Source organism: Astatotilapia calliptera, chromosome 20 (assembly GCF_964374335.1).
Source record: "Astatotilapia calliptera chromosome 20, fAstCal68.1, whole genome shotgun sequence".
Lineage (NCBI taxonomy): Eukaryota > Metazoa > Chordata > Actinopteri > Cichliformes > Cichlidae > Astatotilapia > Astatotilapia calliptera.
In genome coordinates, this window is record NC_137441.1 from 11,310,181 (window position 1) to 11,326,396 (window position 16,216).

General features: G+C 39.3%; 1 protein-coding gene across 7 annotated transcripts in view; it reads right to left on the minus strand.

The window, feature by feature from the left end:
* Positions 1 to 3,815: 3,815 nt before the first annotated feature.
* dlgap4a (discs, large (Drosophila) homolog-associated protein 4a) overlaps positions 3,816 to 16,216 on the minus strand; it is a 96,287-nt gene continuing 83,886 nt past the window's right edge. For 4 of the 7 annotated variants that reach the window (XM_080294318.1, XM_080294316.1, XM_080294317.1 and 1 more), the window contains 6 exons: positions 10,270 to 10,712; positions 10,064 to 10,161; positions 8,644 to 9,077; positions 7,295 to 7,386; positions 6,797 to 6,940; positions 3,816 to 6,328 (listed from right to left, as the gene is read on the minus strand). In XM_080294318.1, coding sequence (XP_080150444.1) covers positions 6,104 to 6,328; positions 6,797 to 6,940; positions 7,295 to 7,386; positions 8,644 to 9,077; positions 10,064 to 10,161; positions 10,270 to 10,712 — 1,436 coding nt within the window. In that variant the 3' untranslated portion in view covers positions 3,816 to 6,103. The remainder of the gene's footprint in view (positions 6,329 to 6,796; positions 6,941 to 7,294; positions 7,387 to 8,643; positions 9,078 to 10,063; positions 10,162 to 10,269; positions 10,713 to 16,216) is intronic. The other 3 variants (XM_080294319.1, XM_080294320.1, XM_080294315.1) reach the window with 1 other exon arrangement.

Genomic DNA, 16,216 nt, shown 5'->3' on the forward strand with positions numbered 1-16,216 from the left:
CAACATGTGATTAAAGTGCAGACTTTCAGCTTTAATTCGTGAGATTTTACAAAAAATACATTTCATACATAGTTCCTGAATTTAAGAGGTTCAAAAATAACTGGACATTTAAACTGAAAAGGTGTTTCACGATCACATGAGGCCTGTCCCCATGTTATTTCATGACAACTGAAGCAGGCATAATATATGAAATTGTTTCCAAGTGTTGAATTTGCATTGTATAGCTTTTAATTAGGTAGGCCATCAGACTAAAAGTAGCTAAGTTTATGAGCAGCTAATGCAACAGTCGGGTGTATTAATTAAAAGAAAGCCAATTTTGTAACACCAAAAGGCCTGAAAAACCACAGAAGACAACTAAAATGCACGATGACAGAATTATTTCCTTGGTTAAGAAAAGCAGCTTCATAGCATCTAACTAAGTCAAAAACACCGTCAAGGACGTAGATGTATCATCATGTCAAGGTCTACAATCAAGACCTTACACTCAGAAACATCTAAAAGAGCCTGCACAGGTATAAATAAAAAAAAATATCTTTGGACAGATGAAATCAAGGTTAACTTGTACTAGATTAGCAGGAAGAGAAACATATGGAGCTCGTGCTCGGAGCTCATGATTTGAAACATACTGCGTTATCTGTTCAACATGGTGAAAGGCGATGTTATAGCGTGGGTACGTAGGTCACTGATGTTTATTGATGATGTGACTGCTGACAGAAGTGTACAGGGCTATGCTCTCTGCTCAGACTCAGACAAATGCTTCAAAACCGATCCGACAGATGTCAATGCAAATCACTAATGAGTCAAAAAATACTGCAAAAGCAACCCAGGAGTTTCTTAAGGCAAAAAAACCCCATCAAGATAAAACTTAATGCAGAGAGACCTCCAAAAAAAAAAGAGAAAAAAGCAGCACTTTAAGGCAGCTGCTGTTCTTACAAGTTCTAAAAACAATCCTCAAAATTGTGTCTGTCCAGTTAATTTTGAGCTTCTGAAAATAGCTTTATTTATTAAACATTTTTATTATTATTATTATTATTTATTAAACATTTAAACATCTTTAATCCACCTAAGAAAAGAAAGTCTGCACTTCAATCACATATTGATGTTTTGATTCAAAATCCACTGAGGCGTTTACTTTGTCCAGCAAATTATGGACCTAACTGTATAATCTCAAAAGTGGAGCCACATACTAATATTATACTAATAAATACTGACCTATTAGTGTCATGTTGGCCCTTTTGCTGGCCTTGTTAACTGCTATTGCCCTGATGCCAGATAAAATGGCATTTTACCTATGCAGTGGCTGACCTTTAGCTGTTGTGATTTTGGCTGCATAGACTATCATTATAGTTGTTATGGAGTTGAAAGGCTTTAAAATAGTTCAGTTATTTTGTATAGGAGGTGTAAATGACAGCAAAAATAAAATAAACACACAAAAATATAATGACAGCAACTATCAGCTCATTAAACATTTTTATCATCCCAGAATTTCACGCTTAAAGTGCCTAAGAAGATATCTATTGTACTTGCTGTCTTGGTAGTGATATGTTTTCAGTTTCACTGACAGTGTTAACAATAAACATAACTAACATAATATGAAGCACATATTATTAATGTACAAAAAGCTGCTGAATAAAATATGAGCTGAAAACTCAAATCCAGAAGACTTGCAAGTGTTCACTGACAGAGAATGTCTCTAACAAAACCTCTTCTGCTTTTACTAGAGTCTGTGTTTTTAATTATTATCACCCACAACACTCTCCTCTATGTTTCTCCCTCATTTCATTTGCTCTTTTTCGTCCGTTCTGCACTGTAGTTGTAATGTAGTAACAGGGATCAAATGACAGGAAGTATGAGTGTGATGCAGCACAATGCAACAGGGCAGTAAGAACGTCTTTGCTTTGAACATGCTTTTTTTTTGGTTGTGTTTCCATGTGTTAACGTTATATGGCAAAAAAGTGTGTTGACACTTTCACATTATGCTTATATGTTATTGCTTTTCGGAATACAATTAAGAGCTTGGATGTACCACTGGAATTGCAACTACAGTAATGGGAGGATTTTTCATGAAGTTTTGAAGCCTGGCTGCTGGGATTAGCTCTTACTAATCCATGAGAACATTTGTGAGGTTGGCCAGTCTTGTTGTGTGATACGGGGTTGCTCACAGTCTGTGTTCAAATTAATTAGAGCAGTGTTTGATTGGGGTTTATGTCAAGCCTCTGTGGAAGCAGGTCCAGTTGCTCAACAAACAAACTGACTTGGTTTAGTGTGTCGTGCTGAAACAGCCTTTCCCAGCACTTAAAACAAAGTTGGACACTATTTGAAACATATTGGATTATTTTCCATTCATTTTAACTAAAAGACCAAAAATAAAAGACAAAGCAAAAAAGCAGACAAAAGTGACAAATAAAGTAAGAAAAACCCAACGCTTGAACTGAAAAAAACTGACGACATACAAAGTACTCCACTGGCACTCTTCTGGACGATATTCCCTTAAATTGTGTTTTGATGATCACTATTCAGTGACTCTTTGTGTCCCATATATGGAGGCATCGTCAGTGTGGAAGAGGCCACTCCCATTAATATAGAAATGTTTCATCATAGATTAAAGGTAATCTTAGCTATTGTATTGTTTTGCAGTGTGTTTGCATTCAAGTACACAAGTGGAACAGAACCTTCCTGCCATCAAAAAGCCCCCAGCAGGATGGATACCTCTGAATATCTTACAAGAAGGGTTAAGGGTTTGTTTCTCTACATGTCCTTTGTCATTGTTAGTGTTACCAGGACAACATGCCTAGATGGACTAAAAAGCTGCAAGAACAACCAAGATAGAATTGTGGTATCTTTTTAAAAACATATTTCCAAGGGAAAAAAAACATACAGTGAACTTCAAATGAGTGGCATTCCCATTTAATTCTACATTTAATTAACACAGAAAAAGTGCCAACTCATAAGTCATGGGAATCACAATTCTTTATTCTCTTAAAAGAAACTAGCCTCACAGTGTCTAACTAATACACCATAACATTAAACAACCCTTTGTCTGCAAGATATGTGCTTATTTTGTAAAATAATGTTTGTCAGTAGGAGATAATCTGGAACTACATAGTTTTTGCTCATTTTCCTGGCTGGTCTCTGAGAGGACAGATATGTGGCCACAAGGGTGAGCACTGAAGTCAGAATGGGCTTTCTGTCCATTAAGCACAACCAATGACCCAATTTTTACCCAAAAGATTACCCAAAATGTCTGTGTCTTCAAAAACTTCTAGAAACGTCTTAGCCGAAGAATATTGCCTCGTCCACATGGTGGCTGAATAGCAAATCCACATAACCTGCCTCTAGAGTTGCACCTTCTGGTCATCATGTGTCCATTTTGTAGCCCTTTGAAACTCAGGAAGTACTGGTAAACAAACTGTCTGAAGATCCCTGATCAGGTCTTGCTCTCTTAAAAGTTCAGTACACAGGCAAATAAAGGGATCCAGCTCTCAAATGATAGAAGATAAAAAGTAAAGGACTTTCCACCATTTGTCACAGTAATAAACACTTACGTACAGTGCATACCCTGAATGCCTTACACAGATTTAATAGCTTCAGATAATTTGTAAGACCCATGATATGGAATACTGAAAATTCACTGGCAAGGATCTTTGTATATTTTATATGTAAGAAGGCCATGCTTTTAGAGATTACACGGTAACAATAAAAGATCTACTCTAATGCTTGTGATTTATCTGTGTAATATTAACTTCGCAGCTAATATTACTACCGTTTCATGAATGAGTGCAATAAAAAAAGACAGCAAGAATGATGACAGGACATGTAGCAAAGGGATGTTTAATGATTTCTTTGGACAATGAAATGCACATGTCCATTGTTGATGTAATACAAATAAGAGAATAAGAAATTTGACAACGCAGTGTTGTGTCAGCATTCCCAGTTCAATTTCGTGTCTTTTTGGACGTCAACTAAAAATTCAAAATGGAGCAGAACAAAATGTCTGGAGTGTCATGCAAAAAACTGACCAGTAGGGGGAGAGCCAGCTCTTGCAACAAAAAAGAAAAAGAAAAAGTGAGTCAACCTACACTGCCTACACTTTAGCATGAGTATGTGCTATGCCCTGTTCCACTCATATACCCTTGGCACTTGAGTTTCCATTTAAGAAACTGGAAACACGGAAACTATTCCAGTCCCATAGCCAAAGTGTCATGAGCTTATACAGAGATGAGGCATAGCATATCTGGAGTGAGCGGATGCAAACACAAACTTTTCTGAGAATGCACACACAGGCAACTGAATTCATGAGCAGATTAAATAATAATAACATTAAATAAAATCCTAATAAGATGAAACTAAAAGGTTGATGATCATTGCCACGTTGGCACAATATCAAATCCCTCGCAGCACCATTTATTATTGTAAATTACAGACGTCCACGCATGTTTAGATTGATCTCATTTTGGATGAATGTCACAAAAATGTGTCAAATGGCATAAAAAACAAACAAACAAAAACCCCCCAAAACAAACATTGTACCACAGTTCTTCATTTTCAAAAGGGGTGGGAGTTCTAGCTGCTAGAAAGGGTCGTAAAGGAATGGTGATTTCAGAGGAGTCAAACTGACCCCTTTCGTTACATCACCGAACCTTACTAAAAAGTCCTTTTCCTTATAGAAGAACACCATGTAGGCCTGGAGTCCTATGGAATATTTGGCAAAGGATCCAAGATTTTGGCCCAGAGGCTGTATAATAAATATTCCATCCATAGTGGTTTTCACTGTTGAGCTTAAGTGTTCAACCTGAGATTCTTGTTATTTTAAGGAAAGTTAGTTCATAGAAGAACAAAGAAAACCCCAAAACATTCATCCTTCATGCTAATAAAGTCCTACTGGAAATGTTGATTAAATAACTTAAGACTGGGTACCTACTGCATTGCTTGTTCTAATAGGATTTTATTATTGCTATGCTATTCCATTTTCTTTCCAGAAGCAAGGAAACCCCCACCCTCACACACAAGTCTGGTTGAATGGGAATGCCATATCAAGTGGTGAATGTCTTGGTCCCCCTACATCGCATGAGGATGTAGTGAAGGTCAGAATGATTAGGATAACAAAAGGTGGGCAAACTTGATCTGAGGTGAATGGAAAGTGCAGTGATCAAGTCAACATGAGCTGCAAACGCATACATTTCATACATTCCACTTTTTCCTCACTGGCTGGGCGATCCTTCCTCATATCCCTTACCAAAAACTAACCAAAGTAAGACTTTAAGAATGGGTATCCACAGACTGTGTAATGTGCACTGGTGAAAAGAAGAGGAAGATAAATGGGGAGTGAATGATTGCATCAAGTGCTAATATATCATGACAGTAAATGTACTCGATCTATAAAAAACTACCTTGGTACTGAACACTGACCTCTTTCTAACAAATAATCTGGTATACAACATTTACAAAATGAACATTGTAATAGTGTGATATTTATAATATATATGCTACTGCCTTCCTCTGGTTCTCTGCATTTTAAACCTCTGAGTACACTAACGCCATCTTATAATTCTTACACAGTAAAGCGTACACACCACACCCAACGAGTGGCAGCCAAATACAAAGAGAGAGAACAGGAAGACTCTGTGGACAGTGAGTACACCTGCATGTGTGTCCTGAGTGTGTGTGGATGGTCGCTCAGCTCGTAAACCTGGCAGCCGCAACTTGCCGGTAGACTCAGCAGTGAAGGGAGTTTTTAAGAGAGTAAACTTCTGGGATACCAAGATTCTTCAGCTCACAAGGTACAGGATGTCCTTATCGAAGATACTTGCACATTTAAGACAGTCTTGAAATACTTTAGGAGATAATAATAATTATTATAATATCAATAATAACAATAGTATTTAACATCTGTCAAGGTTACTTCTGTCCCATGGCAGCAGGTTGGTGATCTGCATTTTTCTTGATTATTTGTGATCCCCACATATCTCCTGTGCAGCTATGAGGGATTGGCCTCTGTGCTGTGCATCCAATATATATATATTTTGTGTGTGTCTCAGATTTGTGTTGTGTCAATGAATGTCTGAAGTGCGTTAGCAATTTTTTGATTGGTGCTGGTTTGCTCTCAGAGGCGGGTCTGGGCCTCGGGGACGTAGATTTCGATGCTGTCAGCACTTTCTGTGGCGGAGTTCTGTCGTACTGATGCCGCACGCTTTGCTGCCATCAACCTTTTTCTGGCTTCTTGCCGCTGCTTGTCTGCAGCAGAGTCCACGCTCTTGTCCTTCTCTGCTGACAGCCGCGGCTTACTCTGCTTCTTTGGCACAGATGATGGAAGCTGCTTGTTTTCATCCTGAGGAAATTATGTCAAGAGGGGAAAAGAGTGAGATATGGTGTGGCACTAGCAAAACACACTTCCAGTAGTGATGATTAAGTGTCATATGTAGTCCATTAAGCACTTAGGAAATAATTTAAAATCCTCCAGGCTTGCATTTACAACTGAAATTAACACTCATTATTGATCAAGCTGTCAATTAAATTAAAATGTCAGAAAATTCTGAAATATCTTCAACTTCATTTGGCTTAATGAGCCAACTATCCAAAAAAAACAATGGTGTCCAATTTCTAGCCATTTAAAACAGAAAAATTCACACTGCTAAGGAGCTGGCACCAGAGAACATTTAGCAGTTTTACTTGAAAAACTACCAAAGAAATATTATGCTGATTAACTTTTTGCTGAATGACTAATTATGACAACTCTACCCATGGCACCAATCTAAAAATCTCAAGTGAAACAAAAATGTAAGGTACCCAACATCACCTTCTTCTCAGGAAGCTGCCAGTTGTTGGCTTTAAGTTGGTAGAGCTCATCAAACTTCATACTGATGTCTTCTATCGAGAGCTGTAGCAGATCCCAGAACCCTGCAAGGTCCTGCGATGTTGGTCGTGGGTTGGCATTTATATTCTAGGGAAAGGAAAGTGAGACAGATGAATAGATTTGGACCAAACAGAGAAAATTAGTCACATCCTTACCCACACAAATACTTCCCGGGCAGCCTGCCTTTAAGCAAATAGATGAAAATAAAATACATTTGACGCCAATCAACAATTAGAATATTGCAGTAGGACAAGTGAACAATCGTGTAAGATCGGTGTGAAGTTTGCATTTCTGCTTGAAACTTTCCTAATTAACATAAAATAATGAGATCTCACTTTACGTAGGTCAAATAATGGAAAACAAATGATCTTTTACAATTGGGCAACAAAAGAAGGACAGCAAACACACACACACTCAACAGGACATAATGAAGCCACTCACCAAGTTCTCATTACAGAGCCCTCTGAACTGCTCAAACTTCTGTGATATGAGGAGCTGAGCACTCCCTACTGCACTGCGGATCGTCCCCAAAACTACAAAGACACAAATATGACAAACCCTTAACAAGCAAACAAACATTTCCAGTTAGAATAAAAAGACACATTAGAAACAAACTTTGAGTTTTAGAGTTAATACACGAGTCTTTTTGCATGTCTGAGTTCAAGTACATAAAGGGTCAAGACGTGAAGATGTGTGATGCAATGTGTTTACTAACAATTACCATTTAACCTTGCTTGACAGTAAATAATTTTCTTACAAGTATTTTATAAACTCTTTTATAGCGTTGATAACAAAAGATTCTTTCAGTCATGTATTTGCATGTAAATGGAAATTCATAATTCAGGTCCACAGAGAGTAGGAGGAATGATTATCTGAAGGAGCCTACACTGCTCATCTGCTTCTTGCTCATTCATATTTAAGGCATTGCAGAGATTGATCTACTTAAGAGCCTGAGTGGTATTTTGGGACATGAATAAGTGAAATGAGTCTGCAGTGGCTCTGTTATAGCTAAACTAATGCTTACCCTGCCCCCGTCCTCTCTAATAAGCTGTAGTACTGTGAATCAATGGCAGTAATGACTGTCATGCTTTGTCTCTGTGTCCTTAATCAACAGGGATGAGACCTGACCTAGTGTCCTGTCGGTGAACTTCACTAACAAGCACAGCAACTCAATTCTTCTTGGCAATTAACTGATAGCAGATTTCTTTCAATTTTTATACAACTGTGGCTCTTTTAAAAAAAATAAACATCTTTCTTTGTAGCACATTAACATCTAACGTTGAAAGATACTCTTGAAATCAACCTAATATGCTTAGTTTTTTAATAATTTCATTTCAATTTTTCATTACTAGTTGAGGATTCAAGCCAAATGTTCAAAATGTAAAAAAACAAGTACCAAGTAAATACTGTGCGTAAACACAGCACTTTCTTACATGTGTAAACTGACATTAATCTCACATGCTGTGGGATTTATCTGGCCCTTGATCTGTTTTGCACTTGAATGACAACAGAGATAGTGCTGATCTGCATGGGTGAGTGAGAGGGAGTAAGAGCGACAGAAGCGATAACACCAGTCTGGAAAAGGCCCAACCCTGATTTGCATGTTGCGTGGGAAAATTAAGACAGATTGCAAAGGGATTTGTGATCTGGCCAACAGACAGGCATACAGCATATGTGGCAAAGGGCAAATGAGATTATTATATCTTATCTGAAAACAGGACACATGACAAAAGTAAAATGGGGCCTATGTAAATGTGCTGATAGCCACCTTATCCATTTCTGTCACCTACCCTCCTCTGAGAGCTTGTTGTCTTTGGTCTCCTGCTCCATCTGCTGACACCATCCCTCCATGCGGCCTGTTTCAGCCTGCAGTAGCTTCAGAAACCAGTTGCCGTCTCTGAGACATGCTGGCGTGGTAGGCTGAACAGCATCTCCCTGGCTGCTGCAGTTTCCAGACTCGAGGCTGGGATCTGGAGGCGGCAACGAGGAGGGGTCTAAAGCTGGGTCGAGAGTCTCTGGGGGTGAGATGGATATCCTGGATGGTGCTGAGTTGTGTTTAAGTGGCTGCTGCTCCATGGCTTTGTCCCGTCCGTTCGGCGCAGTATTCACCGTCTGACTGTTGGCGCAGTTGGTTGTGTTGTTTTCTATGGGTGCGGCATCCTTAGGCTCCTGAGGCTCAGTCTCTGTATTTTGTCTGGAGGCCATGCTGCTGTCCCGGCTGAGACTGCAGACACATGCATAAATATCAGCTTCTGACAAACTTCGACAAAATAGACAATTAAGTGATGGGGCAAACATGTTCCACAGTAACAGATCTAGGTCAGTGCGTTTGACTGACAAGACTGTGGCAGCTGATTGTGCATTATCATTTACTGCAAAGACTCGGAAAGATAGCATTGAGGATGTGACAGTACAGATATTAGCAACAAATCAGGTATACAACATGAAAGCTTATCAGACAACTGGCTTCACAGATAATGAGCAGGAGAAAAAGAGTGGACTGTCAAACAAATGTGATTACGGGAAATTACAGTGTTCTGCAAAAGTTTAAATGGCCTCTTTCTCACTATGTTCAGCTCACTACAGTCAAAACAAGAGTAAAAATCCATCAATCAGAGCGCTATGCTGCTGCCAGGCTGACTGCTGAATGACCTTAGCCACTCACTGCTGTATAGGCTGCAGATACACGAGCAACAGAGATGAAATAATGAGATAGAAAGTGCATGCAGTTAGGAAGGGAAAAGTACAAGAGCTACAGCACATTAAAACCAGGCCTGACAGTAGAGTTAAAAAAAACAAACACCACCACCAGAATACCATTGTTTTAAAGCCAATAATATAACTATAGCACATCTATAGTGCCTATTTAACATTATCCAACCCTCCCCATCTTGTACTGCAAAAACAGGTGTGACCCATCTGGGCATATAAAATGGACCTCTGCAGGAAGCTGATCAATGAAACTCAAATCAAACCACTAATGACAAAAATTAGAAGATGTAAAAATTAACATCTTCTGTCACAAAAATCTATTTTCTTTCTTTATTGTGTTTTACAATTATAATTATACTTCTACATCAGATCTACCTAGTAACTTCAGGTTCCAGTGTAGGAATGAAAGCAATTTCCAGTTACCTCATAAATTAGGACATAAATTTACCACAGAACTCTACATCAGGCTTAAGCCTGGAAACATGAGTGTATACTTACGGCCTGCCGTTTTCAACTTGAACTCCGATTGACTGAAACTTAAGAGGTTTAGCCAGCAGCAGGGGTTCTTCTCTTGGAACTGGCAGAAGACAATCAACCTGAAAAATGAACAACACAATATATCAGTGAAATGCAACTCTGTTTGTCTGTCTGTCTCTGCTTGATTATATCTCCAGCAACAACAACAACAAAAAAAAGAAACTTACTTGAATTCCAATAGAGGAAAGTTTCCTCTTGGGTGCAGTCGGGGGCTGCTCTAGAGTGGTACCACTGCTTAGGGTGTCATTTTGGGACTGAGTATATGTGGAAGTGGTACTTGTAGCAACAGTAGTGGTTGTGGTGGTGGTAGTTGGGAGGTCACGGGGGGCTGGAACAGGAGGTATGGAGCCTGCAGATGGTGCTGGGGTTGCAGCAGGGACAGGCGCTGGTGGAGGCTGGGTCCCCTTAGCCAGGCTACCCGTGCGTATGCTACAGAGGCTGTCAGAGGAGTTGCTCCGTCCTGACTGGCTGTTGACCTCACTGCCACGGTCCTGCTGGTCAAGGTATGTGTCTTGGGCTGACTCGGTGCTGCTCTGTAATGTCACTGAGATGAGGGGCTTGGAGGTGGTACGGGGAGGGACTGGAGGTGGAGCTTTCCTATTGCTGACTGCTGACAAAAAAAGAACAGAAAAAAAAAGAAAACAAAAAGAATGAAAACATAAGGCTTAGAAAGGGAATCCTGCACTTTGTCACATAAGACTACTGAAACAAAGCACGACTAAGCCAGCCCTAAGCCAGCTGGTGTGTACCAAATGCCAAAACATAAAACTATTAACATGGCTATCTGAAAAACAAACGTGTACCTTGCCCTTATTGCTGTCTCTATTGGGCCGTACTAAAAGCTACCTCTATGCTTACAGTAATGTACTTCTGTTGGTGGCTGTGTTCCATTGACGTCAGCCTGTCTCTGGAGATCTTCCTTTATATGCCACACCTTCACAGGCCTTTTGCTCTGGGGACTGTCAGGCAGACAACTCTGCCTTCTCTAGTGATATTCAGCTCAACAGTTCTAGGTCTTATGGATCCAGGAACTGAGGGTAGCAGTCTATTTTTGAGCTTTTGTTTGTGTTTTCATCCCATTTGAAGTACAGATTAGTCATATAAATAAAGTTATCCTGTTGCATTTTGCATTTTTTCCCCAGTCATGCTTGACATGTTTCAGTAAATGTATGAATAGGAAAGGAAGCAGGAAAGCATTCAAAACTTGACTGGCTATCTGTGTGTGTGATGTTTTTCTTTTGTTTCCACAGCATAACAAAAAGGAATCAAACAATTGTATTTTATTCCCCTCCTCCACTTGCTCTGTTCTTTCAACTACCATTGAGCCTCCCTCTTTCATTTGTTCTCAATACATTCAGCTTTGTTAGACCAATCAGCGACAACTGGCCTTGTAAACACTATATCGGCAGCAACATGCATAGATACGTAGAATTTGGTCCTTATCATCATTTCCTCCTATGGATTTTTGGCTACTAGTTCTTAATTTTTCAAATCAAACAGGATAGAATGGATCAGAGAGAAACTCCACCGACGACTAGTGTTTTCAATAATGACTAGGGATGGGTACCGGTGACATAAACGGTAGTAACCAGACCGAAAAGCAGCGCACATTTCGGTGCTTTATTTCGGTGCTTTTTTTTCCTGAGCTGTGATACACTTTAGATTCTAGCCAATCATTTTACGTTTCCGAGGATAGTAGGCGGGGCCAGGTACGTACGTTCTGTTAGAGCAGAGCTACAGATTAAAAATGTCCAAGGCGAAGCGGTCAAAAGTCGGGCTGTACTTCATAGCAAAATATGCAAACTCAGCAGCCTGCAACAAGTGCTTTAAGCTGATACTGTGATACTGTCAAAGGAGGTAACACCTCAAATCCGATGAAACACCTGGCGACGCATAGCGTTTTTTTTAAAAGCCCAGAAATGCGCCGTATTTGATAGCTTGCTGCGAGACCTCACACCGAGCGCATCTACTGTGGGTGGGTTGCCTGTTATGCAACATCCCCCAAAAACACGAAGAGGAGAGTCCTGGCCCCTAGCCCTGCCAGTGTAGCAGAAATGATGACGGATGATGGTGGCAGCAGCCGTTCTTCTCTGCGTGAGTAGCTAATTTACGTTGAGTAGGCTAACCACGTTATTACATTAATGCATGTAAGGTGAACTAGCAAACATCATCATAGCTACATGCGGCTGTCTTCTTGTTTGATGGCAGATACTCCCTTCACCCTGGCTAAAAAGGCTAAAATGACCAAAGAAAAAGTGGAAAACAGTTAAACATGAGAGGTTTAGGACAAAGTTTGTGTTTTTTTCCATTGTTTAAGCACTGCTTCCAGCCAAGAGTGATACCATATATGCCCCATAGCTGCAGAAAAGGCTAACATTGTTATATTTTTACAAAAAACAGCTGAACATGAGAGGTTTTTGGACCAATTTTGTGTTCTCCATTCTTTAAGCACCGGTTTGAGCACCGTTTGAGCACCGGCACCATTTCAAAAGTACCGATTTGGCACCGGTATCGGATAAAACCTAAACGATACCCATCCCTAATAATGACTTTTTCATTTTACAAACTCAAATCCAATACTCAACAATTACTATTTTATAATTAAGTATTTAGTAAGTAAAAACTAGAGACGGCACGATACCACTTTTTTATGTCCGATACCGATATCATAAATTTGGATATCTGCCGATACCGATATGAATCAGATAGTGTATTTTTTTAATCAATAAAACTGTTTTTCAAGTTCAAACTCAAGTTTAAAAACAAAAACAAAAACACTAAAGCTATTCTGTTATACCCGTATGCAAAAAATACACTGCACCCAAAATATTTCATAGTTCAGCAATACTGATCAATCTAATAAACTTAAACCTACACATTCCTCCCTATTATGGTATTTTAAAGAGTACTTGGCAAAAATATTAAGCAACCTAACTAACAGGGTTAGGTTGATTACATCGATGCTTAATCGACGTAATCAACTTTAATTTAATGCACATGCAAAAAAAATAAAATAAAATGCACAGAAATCAATTATTTTTCCACAATAATTAAATAGATTCAACATCTTTCTTCAACAGAAAGACTGTGCAGACTGCACAGATGGTACTTTCCTGAAGGAAAAAGTACTATAGCTTACTAGGGTATATTAGACTTAATAGTTACTATATACAGTAATGGACTTCTATACATCTTATATCAGATTAAAACTTTGGGTGTAAGATTCAGATAATTATTTGTTAAAAGCTAGACATTTTAAATGAGAATAAGAAAGAAAAGTATGTCTTTGTGCCCCCTTTTCCCTGTTAATGCCCTACCTGCCCCCCTGGCTAAACTTTGCTAGACCCGCCCCTGCACAGTTACCAGCTGTCAGCTATGTAGAAAAGGATCCTGGTGTAGAAAGTAATATTAAATACATTCTAACAACAGCTTATCAAGCTTAAACGTGCTGCTGTTGTTCAGCCGCTAGTTTCCTCTTTCTGGTGCAAAGTGGGCCAAAAACAAACAAGAGAGCAGAAAAGCCGATCAGCCGATCATTGATCAGCTTCATGACTAAAGTAGCAACAGGAGAGGGTGGGAGAGAGAAGAGGCAGTTGCTCCTTATTCAGTATCAGTTGTTAAGCTTAACGTGGGAATGCTTTACAAACATTCAGAGATGAACTTACACACTTGCTTTACTTCTCTCTGGGATAGCTTTCTCGGAGATGAAATGCCGGTTTGGTAGCGAGGCTCCAACTGCTCAACCAGACCACCGACAGGTCTCGCATGCCACAGCTGCTCTATCACGTGACACATACTGCTCCGACGTGCTAAGGTTATGAGCTGAGTTACGCCATGTTACAAGTTTTGTGAGGTGCTTTCGTGATATTTAATGGATCGGATTACATTTTTTATTTCTCTCCGATATCCGATCCACTAATTTAGGTCAGTATTGGACCGATACACTGTTTGCCTTTAGCAGAGCACTTCTTTACATAAAGCTTCATATTCTGGCACTCCGAAACCCATGAACTATGCGCTTACAAATTCTTTCAAGGGAAACTGAAATGAGGCCTGAAAGTGGATTACCACTGAACTAAGACAATCTGACTCAGGGTGAAGGAATAGGAACGGTACCTCTTTTTCTGTCATCAGTCTGAATGCAGGGTTTTGGTGCATGATATAGAATGTACTACAATATGAAAAAAAAGGGGAAAAAAGCAAGGAACCAGGAAAAACCACAGGCTTTCTACAAGAAATAAGGGGAAGCATGCTATTTAAACAGTGCGATAATCAGCAACATATGCCTCAAAGAGTTGCAAAATACACAGTAGCAAATGCTTCTACCCACATACAGCATTTACTGACACACATGATGGATGAAATATTTCTTTAAAATTAGCTGACCAAGTAATTTAAAGCTCACCACTTTGAATCAATAATAAAAATGCAGTATTTATTCTACTGGGTAGTGGTTTCAATTTAAATAGCAACCTATCACCCTGTAATTCTGTAGGCACTGCACTCCCATCATCAGCCTGTGACTCACAGAACCAGTAAAGCCCTTATTAAATCCCACAAACATACACAAACATGTCTGTGGATTGGAATCCACCCTATGTGTCACTCATGCAGCCCTGGCGAGCAGTGTCAAACTTAGAAACCATGCCTTCGTAGGAGCAAAACAGAACATTTATTATTTCCAAAGAAAGGCACTTCTTGTAGTACTCATAGCTTAGATGCATGAAATTCCCAAAGTTAATTGTGTCGTACTACATACAGAGTCACAGCATATGCCTCAGTTGCATTTGCTGGGTGACTGCACTGGGTCTTAACTGCACACTGCAATAAAATTGATCATAAGCCAAATATCTGTCAACACTTAACCACACATGTGCACTTTTCATTCAATTCAACAATAGCCCAATTTATAAGTAACAACAACAAATAAGTTAATAGGCCTTTACAAACATTCACTCACAGTGAAGGGGGCTGACTGCAGATTGTTTACACCTCTTGCAAGTGGCATAACCTATTTTGCTATCCTTTGTCAGTATGTGATATGACAGTTGCCCTCAGGGGTAGTGCAGAGAAGCGATGGACGAGGTCTGCGATGCCTGAAACATTGGGTCAAGATCAGCTGATAGCCTGATGATGGTTTATCTTTGCTTCCAGAACTTCAGTCAGTGTATGACAAACCAAGAGCACCTCCAAGTCTAAAAAGCCCTGCTGTGCCTATTTGCTGTTTTACACATGTAAAAAACAAAACAAAAAGCTAAAGTAGAAGTATAAAGAATGCTATAGACTATTACTTTTTTTTTTTTTTTTTCAAACTAGAAGTTGGACGTAAACTCATAATGGCCTCCCAAATATCTCAAACTTTGGAGCGTGTGCACCTATGAAAAAAACAAAAAGTAAGCACGAAGCTCTGTGTGGCCAAACTTAGTGCTGTGAGTGCGCCGACAGGGAACCAAAACAATAAAACCGCTGGATGGTTAGCTAAACAATGAGTTGAAACTCTTAAGTATCATAAAAACTAGGGGAGTTACACATTTTACTTACATTTCTCTGTAGATTCATCAACACAAGAAATATATTTCAAGTTGTTTCCAATATTTAATCAAATACACTGTTATTACTGTAATCATTGTTATAGTAAAACAAATTTTTCATTTAATAGTAGTTTCAATGTACCCACTTTGAACGGCTTAAAAGCTCAAACATTTCATCTACTCTCTTACTTTTTACATTTTCTATTCTTAGTATAGCTATTTGAGACATTAAAAGCCACTAAGCTAACAGAACTCAGAAAGCCCATTGCCAGTCTGAAAGGTTATATGGACAGCAGGAGTCTTCAAGTCACTTATTTGAGGTGCTCTCTCTTACTCAGAAAACAATTTAGATCAATTCCAATGCTGTCAACACCACTATGATCATCAAACAATTCTTAAATTGCTTCCCTTATGAGAGCTATGCAGTCTCTGACCCATAATATGCTCTGGCTCCATCAGCAGGTCTGTCTGAGTGCTATCAGATGACCACTAATGCGACCTGAACACCAGCCTAAAACATCCACGTATATGACTGACTATTCTCATAGCTGTGTACTGATGCCATTAGAACTGTTTATTTAAT